Source organism: Pan paniscus, chromosome 18 (genome assembly GCF_029289425.2).
Source record: "Pan paniscus chromosome 18, NHGRI_mPanPan1-v2.0_pri, whole genome shotgun sequence".
Lineage (NCBI taxonomy): Eukaryota > Metazoa > Chordata > Mammalia > Primates > Hominidae > Pan > Pan paniscus.
Genome location: NC_073267.2, coordinates 98,395,035 through 98,405,601, shown reverse-complemented (window position 1 = coordinate 98,405,601; position 10,567 = coordinate 98,395,035). Strand labels below are relative to the sequence as shown.

General features: G+C 58.2%; 1 protein-coding gene across 14 annotated transcripts in view; it reads right to left on the bottom strand.

Annotated features, from left to right (window-relative positions):
- Nucleotides 1–586: 586 nt before the first annotated feature.
- The window catches only part of ZC3H18 (zinc finger CCCH-type containing 18), a 62,501-nt gene continuing 52,520 nt past the window's right edge, over nucleotides 587–10,567 (bottom strand). For 11 of the 14 annotated variants that reach the window (XM_055100796.2, XM_063598058.1, XM_055100794.2 and 8 more), the window contains 10 exons: nucleotides 10,177–10,368; nucleotides 9,215–9,340; nucleotides 8,497–8,601; nucleotides 7,814–7,957; nucleotides 7,288–7,353; nucleotides 4,769–4,929; nucleotides 4,432–4,631; nucleotides 3,697–3,793; nucleotides 1,966–2,062; nucleotides 587–1,450 (listed from right to left, as the gene is read on the bottom strand). In XM_055100796.2, the coding sequence (XP_054956771.1) occupies nucleotides 1,252–1,450; nucleotides 1,966–2,062; nucleotides 3,697–3,793; nucleotides 4,432–4,631; nucleotides 4,769–4,929; nucleotides 7,288–7,353; nucleotides 7,814–7,957; nucleotides 8,497–8,601; nucleotides 9,215–9,340; nucleotides 10,177–10,368 (1,387 nt within the window). In that variant the 3' untranslated portion in view covers nucleotides 587–1,251. The remainder of the gene's footprint in view (nucleotides 1,451–1,965; nucleotides 2,063–3,696; nucleotides 3,794–4,431; nucleotides 4,632–4,768; nucleotides 4,930–7,287; nucleotides 7,354–7,813; nucleotides 7,958–8,496; nucleotides 8,602–9,214; nucleotides 9,341–10,176; nucleotides 10,369–10,567) is intronic. The other 3 variants (XM_055100800.2, XM_063598059.1, XM_055100801.2) reach the window with 2 other exon arrangements.

Sequence of the window (10,567 nt, the reverse complement as noted above, 5' to 3'; positions counted from 1 at the left end):
GGCCGCAGGCCTGGGCACCACACCGCGGCTACTTGAATCTGATTAAAGGAGGCGCTGGAGGCCCTGGAGCGTGCACCTGGGAGGCCGCTGCCCGGGCGCAGGCCTGTGGCTTTCAAGGTGGAGAGCAGGGAGCAGCAGCGGGGGTTCCTGGGGGGCTCTGCCGGTGGCCCCTGCTGTGGAACGTGGCATCACACGCGGGGCCTGGCTCAGCAGGTCTGGGGCCTGCACACGGAGCCGGTGGTGGTCACTGCAGAGGTGGCAGCTGGGCTTGGGGCTGGGAGTCAGCCCTGGATCTCTTCCCCTCCAGCAGCTCCACGGCCCCTGCAGGGAAAGTACCTCCACCTCATGGACCAAGGAAGCCCCAACCCAGCCCCACGAATGGGGAAACTGAGGCGCAATGCTCTCCTGGGCTGGGTCTGAAGGCAGGAGCTGCTCCACAGCCGGTCCTCCCGGGGGGAGTGAGTGCACAGCCACACCCTCGCCCCCCAGCGGCTCCCGAGTGCTGGGCCGAGTGCAGTGCACGACACAGAGGCAGCCCCGGCTGCGCATGGGCAGAAGGCGCACACACCACGAGGGCAAGGACAGCTGCTTATCAAAATATTTTATTTTAGGAGACCCCTCAAAAAAAGACCCTCCACATTAGACAGACGCCCCAACAACACCCTTGGCCTTTTTTTGGTCTTTTCTGTATTTTTTCCTTTTTAAATCAACTAAAACAATTTGATGCTTAAAATAAAAGACAGGAAATATTTCCTGATGAGACTTTAGTCGAGAATATAGATATATTTCTGATCCGGGGGCGGGTGATCAGGGGCTGGGGAGGAGAAGGAGGTGCCACCAGTGGTTCGCGAGGTTCCGTTTCTCAGCTCAGGAGGGAGCCTGGCTGCCTGGACCCGGGCTAGGGACCCAGAGCTGGGGCTCCACAGGCCTGACCAGGGCCAGGGAAGAAGACGGAGGAGGAGGAAGAGAAGGCGGGGCTGGCGGCTGGGGCTTGTAATTTACATGAGAACCTTGCTGGTCACTAGCGCTGTCTGTGTCTGTCTGTCCTGCCGGACTTCTGCTCTGGGGAGGGAGGCTGGGATTCAGCGTCGTTGTCATTTCCTGTGTGGCTTCTTTTCCAGCTGAGAAACTTTTTTTTCTTTTTTACTTTTTAAAAAGAATCACAGCCAAAATAAGACATTAACTGCAAAATCCAAAATGGCTGCGCTTACCCTATGTATAAAAATGCGTCCAGTCCGGTCGGGGCACGGCCTATGCTTTCCCGGGGATCTTGGCCCGCTTGCGTGCAATAGCATCCTCCACGGCCTTCAGCTGTTTCAGCAGCTCCTCCCGCCGAGACAGCGTGCTGGCCTTCCCTGATTTGGTGCTGGCGGCGCCGGGATCCGAGGCTTTGCCGGGCACGCTCGTGACCTTGCTGGAGCTCTTGGACTGGGGTGACAGCTGGCGCTTCCTACAAGGGGGTGGGGAAGACCTTGAGCCCCCAGAAGCCACGCCTGCAGGTGGAAGGGGTGACCTCCCTGTAGGGGCGCTTCCACTGTGTCCTCAGCGGCCACCAGGACAGGCAAGGGGCTCCCTGGATGGCCAGGCTCCCACTGCCACAAGCAGGCCTGGTCCTAGCCACTGGCTCCCGGGCTTTGTGGAGCAGACTGGGAGGGTCCTGGGCTGGCCCCGCACAACCTCCTGTTATTCTTCCCACCTCTGTGCCCAGGGATCTTTTGCCCAAGGGCATGCGGAGCAGAGGGCACCCTCCAGCCTCAACCAGGGCAGGAGCGTGTGTGTGTGTGGGGGGGTGGGGGGTGGGGCTGCAATTCGCTGTCCCTGCCCCTCACCCCGTCAGACCAGCAGGAGCTGTAGTGACGCCCCCAGCCTGGCCCAGTGCTAGCCCTGCTGCTGCTGGCCTCCCTGGGGAAGAGACTGGGGCTGGCCCCCTCGGTGTGCCCAGGGCACATGCTGGGTGGGACTCACCTGTCAGCCGGGGCTGCAGGGGCTTTGGAGTTCTGGCCTCTCTGCCGCTCTGGCTTCGGGGAGCCCAGTCTCCCACCTGACTTCCGGTCCCGAGAACCTGGGTGATAGGTACAGAGTGAGACCACCCTCCTGATGTACAGGGAATGGCTGTGTGGGTGGCCTCACCGATGCCAGGGACTCACTTCTAAAGCCTGAGGCTGCTTAGTTCACCACCTTCATTTTTATAAAGAAATAAAAAGGGGAGAGCCAAGTAGGAGAAGAGAGATGTGGGCACCAAGGCATGTGGAAATGAGGCTGAGGCCAAACCTGGGCCCCAGGTTCCAGCAAGCAGCCAATATCTCACGCAGAGAGGCAAAACTCCTTCCTAGCTTTGAAGAAATTTATCACATGGGTCTTCAAATATGGAACAACAAGAAAGACATGGCAGTAAAGAAATACAAGCAAAGCCGAGAGACCAGGAGTGTTTCACTCTGGCAATGTTAGGAGGGAGGCGCGGCAACCGAGGGAGGGGGGGGTCCACTGCCCAGCGCAGGCCCAAGGCTGGTGCGAGAACAAAGGTCCGCAGGACCCCAGAGGCCCTGGTTCCAACCCCAGGCAAGGGCAGCAAGGCTGTTCCAGACCAGCCACACAGGGCACAGGCCCTGGGCTTAGGGACAAAGGTGAGCAGCTTCCTCTTCCTGTGTCCGACAAACCCAGAGAACTGCTTGGGAAGGGGTCTGGAAGCCCCCTGCCTGTTCTCTGTGTCTGGGAGTGTCTGTGCAGGTGGCCAGGCCCCCTTGTCCTCTATTTGGTTTGAGCTCCACCCATCAAAGCCAGCCAGGACAATCTCCCTGTCTTTCCATCTGGGCCCCAGCTCTTGGGATGTGGTCAGCATGGCTGGGGGTCCCCGAGGCCCTTTCAGGTCTATGTGGTTCAACAGTAATATAGACACTATCTGCCTTGTCACTCAGTCTGCAGGAGCCTGGGAGGATCTCCAGAAGGCACGAGGCATGTGGGTCCAGCCGTCTTCCGTCAGCCAGACTAAAGAGATTTGCAAAAATGGAAAAACCAATGCCATTCCTGCTCATTTGTTTTGGAAAATATATTTTGCAAAAATGGCACATGTGTAAAAAAAAATACAGTTGCCTTGTTGCCCAAGCTGCAGTGCAATGGTGCAATCTCAGCTCACTGCAACCTCTGCCTCCCAGGTTCAAGCGATTCTCCTGCCTCAGCCTCCCAAGTAGCTGGGACTACAGACGCACGCCACTACGCCCAACTAATTTTTTGTATTTTTAGTAGAAACAGGGTTTCACCATGTTAGCCAGGCTGGTCTCAAACTCCTGACCTCAGATGATCTGCCCACCTTGGCCTCCCAAAGTGCTGGGATTACAGGCATGAGCTACCGCGCCCGGCCTAATTTTTGTATTTTTAGTAGAGACAGGGTTTTACCAGGTTGGCCAGGCCGGTCTGGAACTCCTGACCTCAAGTGATCTGCCGGCCTCAGCCTCCCAAAGTGCTGGGATTATAGGCGTGAGCCACCACGCCCGGTCCTGTTATTTTTAAACAAATATTTAAAACCTTTTCTTCGTTTTAGTTTTCAACACCCTAAATACCGACAGGCATCACCTGCAAGTCAGATGTTCTCTGGACCCTCCTCCTACTTGTTAAGAGCAATGGGGTCTGAGACCCAGCTGCTCCACATCCCCAGGCTCCCGTCCCTCTGCCCTGCCCCCTAGGGGCTGGGAGGCTCACCTCGGTCTGGGGATGTGTTGGCCCGCTTGGCTGGAGGAGGGCTCTGCCTGTCCTTGTCTGATGGTTCATAGCGCTTCCTGCTTCCTTTATCAGCCGCCTGGGACAAGAGAGAGGCCAGTGAGGACAGCAGGGCCAGGAGCCAGAAGCCGTGTCCTCGCCCCAGAGGACATGGGTTCCTTGCCAGCAACCTGCTCTGCTCCCAAAGGTCCCACCACACACCCATGAGACCCCGTAGCCCTGAGTGAGGCCTCCATGACCCGGACCAAGGGCACCCCCACTGTGCACTTGGGGCCCTTCACGTTCCAGGGGAAGCACCCTGCAGGCCTTCCTGCTCCCCACGGGGGCCACTCTAGGAGGACCTGGGACCCATGAAGCCAGGCCTCTTGCCCTTCCAGCAGAGGACAGGGATGTGTCCTGCTGACGACAGAGGACAGGGACCGAGGCTTCCGGTATTGTGTTGAGACTGCATGGCAGGGAATGGCGGCCACAGGCACGAAGAGAACGCCCTCTCTGTTCAGAGAGAGGCCAGCAGCACCCAAACCTCCCCAGATGCTCACACTTCCCAGCCCAGGCCGGGAAGATGGAGTCTCGCTTTGTTACCCAGGCTGTGCTGACACCTGCAAGGCCCCACTTGCCCTCACTCAGGCTCCGTCCCCCAGGAGGAAGCTGTCTCAGGAAGCAGATGGACCCAGGCCTAGACGCTGGGGCAGCCACCAGGAGGGCCCTTGCCCTCACCTTATTCAACAGTGTCAACTTGATCTCCTTGTGGGCCACAAATGTGCCCTGCTGGGGCTGCCCGGGGGGTGCCTGCTGGGGTGTCGAGGGCTGCTGGGAGGACTTCCCCCCTGCTGGAGGTTTTGCAGATTTGGGTGGTTGTGTGGACGAATCCCTTTTCCGCTTTTCCTCTTTAACACCGTCTTCTTTCTTAGATTTTCCTACCAATGATAAATCCGCAGTCATGGGGGTACTGGTGATTTTCCCATGGCCACACCAACAGCCAGGCAAAGTCTGTGCTGATGCCGCCCTCCTCCCCCGGGAGCTGCTCCCCAAAGGTACCAGGGCTCCTGAGTACCTTTCTCCTTCCTGGTCTGGGCTGGGGCCGGGGACCGAGAGCTGGCTGAGGACACGGGGCTAGCCAGGTCTGCGTACATGTCCTCCGAGTCCACGCTGTGTGCAGAGCTGCTGCTCGACGTAGCACTGGACACTGAGGAGACGCTGCTCACGCTCAGGGACCTGGACACACAAGCACATCTCACCACACCCCAGCCAGACTGGAGGGAGGGGCCAGCAGGGGGTGCTCCATGGTCCACTTTTACCCAGTGTCCATTTATGGATCATGTACCCACGGAATGTGTGATTTTGGGGGGACACTGGGCAGTTTCAGGGTTACAAAGTAAGGGACGTCCCCATGGCTAGGCCAGGGCCCCATTTCACTAACGAATGTCAGGTTGCAGCCAGGCATGGCTGCTCACGCCTGTAATCCCAGCACTCTGGGAGACTGAGATGGGCAGATCTCGTCATGAGCAATGGGGTCCGAGACCCAGCTGAACTGATGTCAGGAGTTCGGGACCAGCTTGGCCAACATGGTAAAACCCCATCTCTACTAAAAATACAAAAATTAGCCGGGCGTGGTCGCAGGGGCCTGTAATCCCAGCTACTGGGGAGGCTGAGGCAAAAAAATCGCTTGAACCCGGGAGGTGGAGGTTGCAGTGAGCCGAGACCATGCCATCGCACTCCAGCCTGGGCGACAAGAGTGAAACTCCGTCTCAAAACAAACAAAAAACAAAACGAATGTCAGGTTGCTTCTTGGGAAGGGAAACAGTACTGAGCTGACTCAACAGTGGCAAGGATGGAATTTAAGCAGAGTCCCTGGCTTAGACAAAAGGGAGATAGCCTCAGCCCACAGGGAAATTAAAAACACAAGGAGCAATTCCGCAGTCTCAGGGAATGCCTGAGGAACACACGGCAGACAGACTGGAAACAGCAGGTCTGTAGCTTCACTGGCGTGCACTCAACACGGACACAAAGCACACAGGACTGGCACCTGAGTCTGCCCTGCCCATATGCTGCTCGAGAAAACACCAACCACGTCTTCCAGGTACACTGGGTACCGGAGCAAGGAACGGGGGAATGTAAGAGAACCATTTTTTTTTTTTTCAAAAGTCAGGTCTTTAAAACATTTCAGACTTATTAAGAAACATTTAGGCCAGGCGCGGTGGCTCATGCCTATAATCCCACGAGTTTGGGAGACCACGGTGGGAGGATCACTTGAGCCCAGGAGTTTGAGACCAGCCTGGGCAACACAGCAAGACCATGTCTCTCCAGAAACAAAACAAACAAAAGAAAAAAAGAACTGTGACAAATATATAAACGACCTGCTGCCTGGAAATGAAAGAGTTCTATGCAAGGAATCTAAGGACTGATTTAATACTTTCTTTTAAAACAACTAAATAGCAAAAATCCTTTTTTTTTGTTTTGAGACAGGATCTCTGTTGTCCAGGCTGGAATGCAATGTTGTGATCACAGCTCATTCAACCTTGACCTCCCAAGTAGCTGGGATCATAGGCACACACCACTATACCCAGCTAATTAAAAAAAATTTCTGGGCTGGGTGCAGTGGCTCACACCTGTAATCCCAGCACTTTGGGAAGCCGAGGCGGATGGATCACCTGAGGTCAGGAGTTCAAGATCAGAAACATGGTAAAACCCAGTCTCTACTAAAAATACAAAATTAGGCTGCGTGCGGCGGGCTCACGCATGTAATCCCAGCACTTTGGGAGGCCAAGGTGGGTGGAATGCCTGAGCTCAGGAGTTTGAGACCAACCTGGGCAACATGGTGAAACCCCATCTCTACTAAAATACAGAAAATTAGCTGGGCGTGGCAGTGTGCGCCTGTAGTCTCAGCTACTCAGGAGGCTGAGGTTGAATCCGGGAGGCGGAGGTAGCGAGATCGCGCCATTGCACTCCAGCCTGGGCAACAAGAATGAAACTGTCTCAAAAAAAAAAAAAAAAAAAAAATCTTTTTCTGTGGAGATGGGGTCTATGTTGCTCAGGCTGGTCGTCAAGTCCTGGGCTCAAGCAATCCTCCTGCCTTCGCCTCCCACAGTGCTGGGATCACAGGTGTGAGCCGCCGCACCGGGCCCACAAAGCTTTTCCATGTATTCTCTTCTCAGATGTTTTTATCGGCTTCCCCACCCCCTCAGGCCGGTTCCCTCGACAGGTGTGATAGGTCACGCAGGCCCAGCCTCTGCCCTGCTGGGCTGGAAGCTGCCGGCTCCTCCCCAGGTGCAGGTGCTCTCTCAGGGTGCTGGGCATCAAGTCAGCAGGGCAGAGGCACCTCCTCCTGACCTGAGTGCCCCCGAGTTTGTGAAGCTGTTTTTGTGGGGGGAGGGGGTCTTCCTATCACGAGTCCTGGCCCATTTTCTCCTGTGTCAAAGCTTCAACCGCAGCCTTCCACAGCCCCAAGGTGACTCAGATCCAGAAGGGCCCCAGCCCGCCTGTGGGAGACAGCCCAACCCACACTGGCTGCTTCTGGGACTTCCTGGCCCCGACGGGGAGGGAGAAACAGAGGCACAGGGTGACGGGGATGACCTGGATCGGGAGCTGGAACCACTATAGCTGCTACCACTGCCACTGCCGCTGCCGCTTAGCGTCCGCCTGTAATACAAGCAACAGGGGGGCTCAGGGGGCGTGGCCTCCACAGCCCCTCGCGGCCTCCCCTCCCCACCAGCAGCCCTGTGAGGTGAGCCTCCAGACTGGCCTTGCTACCGCCTTGGAACAGGGCCTGGGCCTGTCTTCCTTTAGGCTCAGTGTTTTGTCAAGATAAAAAGTGCAGTCTCTCGGGGGCAGCACCTTCCAGTGCAGACGGGGCCATGGCGGGAAGGCCTGTGCTCCCTGCCACGCTGTCCCTTCCCCTTCACGCTCCAGAAACACAGGCTCAGGGAGGGGACAGGGCAGGTTCCCGGGTAAGGGCTCACTGGGTGCTGCTCGGCTAGGGGGCGCCTCCCACCACCTGGCTCTGGACCCTGGCACTCTGGATTTCCAGCAGTGCCAGCATCACAGTGGCACCAAGAACAAGGAAAGAAAGCCTGAGGGCCCCGGACGCCGGAGTGCTCACCTCCTCGGGGGGGTCCTGGCTGGCCGCTCCTTCCTCCTGGCTTCCCGAGGGTCTCCTGGCTTGGTGGGCTCGGGGACAGGAGCAGTGGTTTTGGTGGCCTGTGGTGGGGCTGGAGGCGGGGCCGGCTTCTTCACTGACTTCTCTCTGTGAGACAGGGAGGCTCGAGCAGGGCAGGGCTGGTGGACGAGGCCCCGCTGGCCTACATCCCCTTTCAATGGACCCACAGCTCGGGGAACGACACTGCATGCCTGTGACGCTCGGTGAGCACGCTCGTGCCTGGACACGGCTCCCCACCCATCGGTGTCAGAGTGCTCGGGAATGGCTTCAAAGCCCCCAGCAGCCCTTCCAGGCTCCCCTCTAACAGGCAAGAGCTACAGGCACCGCCAGGCAGTGGGGAGAGCAGGCTAATAGGAAGACCCCTTAAGAACACCCGGCTGCTGCCGTGTCCCCAGGGCTGTGCTCTGTCCCCAGGGTTCCCGAGGGAGTGCTGCTGTGTAAGGGTGGCCCCTGAGAACAGGGGCTGTGCCCAGTGCCTCCCAGCCCAGTCACCCCCTGGGGCCAGCCCCCTGAGGCATCCTCACCTCTTTGGTCCCAAACACAAATGAGAGATAGAGACGGAGGAAGGAGGCTGCAGCCTGTGGAGGCCTGGCCGGCCAGGACTTGCCCACAGGCTGGGCACTCACCCTGCTTTCCCGGGCGGTGGGGCCGGCTCTCCCTTGGTTCTGATGGAAGGTCTATGTGGGGAAGGTGTTGGGGACGGGGACGGGGACGAAGAGAAGGACCGGGACCTAGGGGAGTGAACAAAGGTGTCGGAAGGGGCCTGGGGGTGTTTCTTCACCAGCCCAAGCCCACTGAGGACCCACCCAGAACCATGGAGAAGGCCACGAATTTCCATTTATGTGCCTTAGTTTTAACTTCAGTTCTGGACTGTTCTGTCATCTGCTAAAAACACAGGCCCAGAGTAGACCAGAGAGCGTGGAAGGTGTCAGCATCCACTGGCGGGTCCTCCGGGAGGCAAGTGTCACGTTCATGTGTGTGCAGGACAGGAGGAGACAGGCTCCTTGGCAGTGGGGCAGCAGCACAGCTCCCACAGAAACACCCACAGGACAGGGCTGGGTCTGGCCCCTTCCTCGGCCTGTCCCCGGAGGACTGGAGTGCCTCAACTCGAGGATCTCAGGCTGTGGCCCTCAGTGACAGCACACATCTACACAAGGACGAGGGCCCACAAGGCTGGTGTTTGGTGGGGGTCACAGGACACGACCCCCTGGCCATCCTAGTTCAGCTGCCAGCAGGGACTTTCAATACCCCAAGGGGCTACTGGCGCCACAACTAAAGCCACATCCGCAGGTGCCCATGCTCACTGCACCTGCTGAGGGCCCTTCATGGGCCCTGGGGACATACCTGGACCGGCTTCCTGAGAACGAGCTGTGTCTGGAAGAGCGGCTGGAGTAGGAGCTGTAGGATGAAGACCGGGATCGCGACCGGGAGGAGCCGGAGCCAGAGTAGGACGATGACCGCGAAGACGACCTGGGGCGGGCGGGACGGAGCGTGGCGAGAAGTGAGAAGGGCCCTCCCTGCCCCACACCCCCTGACGCACACATGCACAGCTGCACACCCACAGACGCACAGCTGCACACCCACAGACGCACAGCTGCACACCCACAGACGCACAGCTGCACACGCGCGCACAGAGGCATACAGCCTCCCCCAGACACTCTTCAGTGCCATCCCTCCTTGGTGCAGAATGGCATTTAGAAATCAAGACCTGGGCGTGGGGTGTGCCTGCTGTTACCGGGTGGCGCGGCCTGAGTGGGCAGACCCAGCTCACGTGGGTCCGTGTGTGTCTATCTGTTCATCTGCATCCACTTTCAGTGAAGCCTGGCCTCCCACCCACACCTCCTGTTCCTGCCGAGCATCATGGGGTCTACCCCGGCCCCCTGCTTTCCGTCATCCCTCACTCGGGAGCCGGGCTCCTGTGTGCTGAGACCAGGACTGTAGGTGGAGGGGCAACAGCTTCAGGTCCAGTCTGGAGGAACAGATGGACTCACTGGGCCCCAGGTCTGTGCATCCTCCCGCATCCAGGTGCCCCTCCCTCCAGTGTGGCCTGTGACTCCCTGGGAGCAGTCAGGCTCAGTCGCCGGGGTCTGTGCCCCATTTGGGGTCACTGCGTCAGTCCTACTTGGCATTGATGCTCTTTGCTGAAGGTATAAACGCCGGGTTAGTCCCACTGACTGGTCTGCAGGTAACGACGCCACAGCAAACAGTGGGGCTGGGGTGTTCCCCACCTGACCCAGTGAGGTACATGGTGTCAGCTGACGGCTCCAAGGTGCTGACACCCCAGCTGTCCCACGAGCCCTCCTTACCTGGAGGAATTAGAGGCAGAGGCTGATGAGGCTGATGTTTTCCGACGCCTTCGAGCCCGGCTCGGGGAGACCGACACCCCGAGTTTCTTCTTGGGAGACTTGGATCGGCGCCAAGGGTCCTTCCACTCATCTGCTCTCTTCACCTGCGGCCCCGCGGTGGCAGCCTCCTTCTTTGGTGGCTCAGCTTGGCGGCTGAAATCACAGTGGCATTAGCAACTCTCAGGCCACCTTCCGCTTCACAGCAATGCCGTGTGTGACAGCAGCGGGAGAGACTATGGATCTCATACCTGGCTTATTTAAGGATCACCTGAGAAACAAAGGGTCCTAAGGGGAAAAAAGGCCACGCACAAAACCCGTCACCACATGGACTTGGGTGATGTCCATGGCCCTT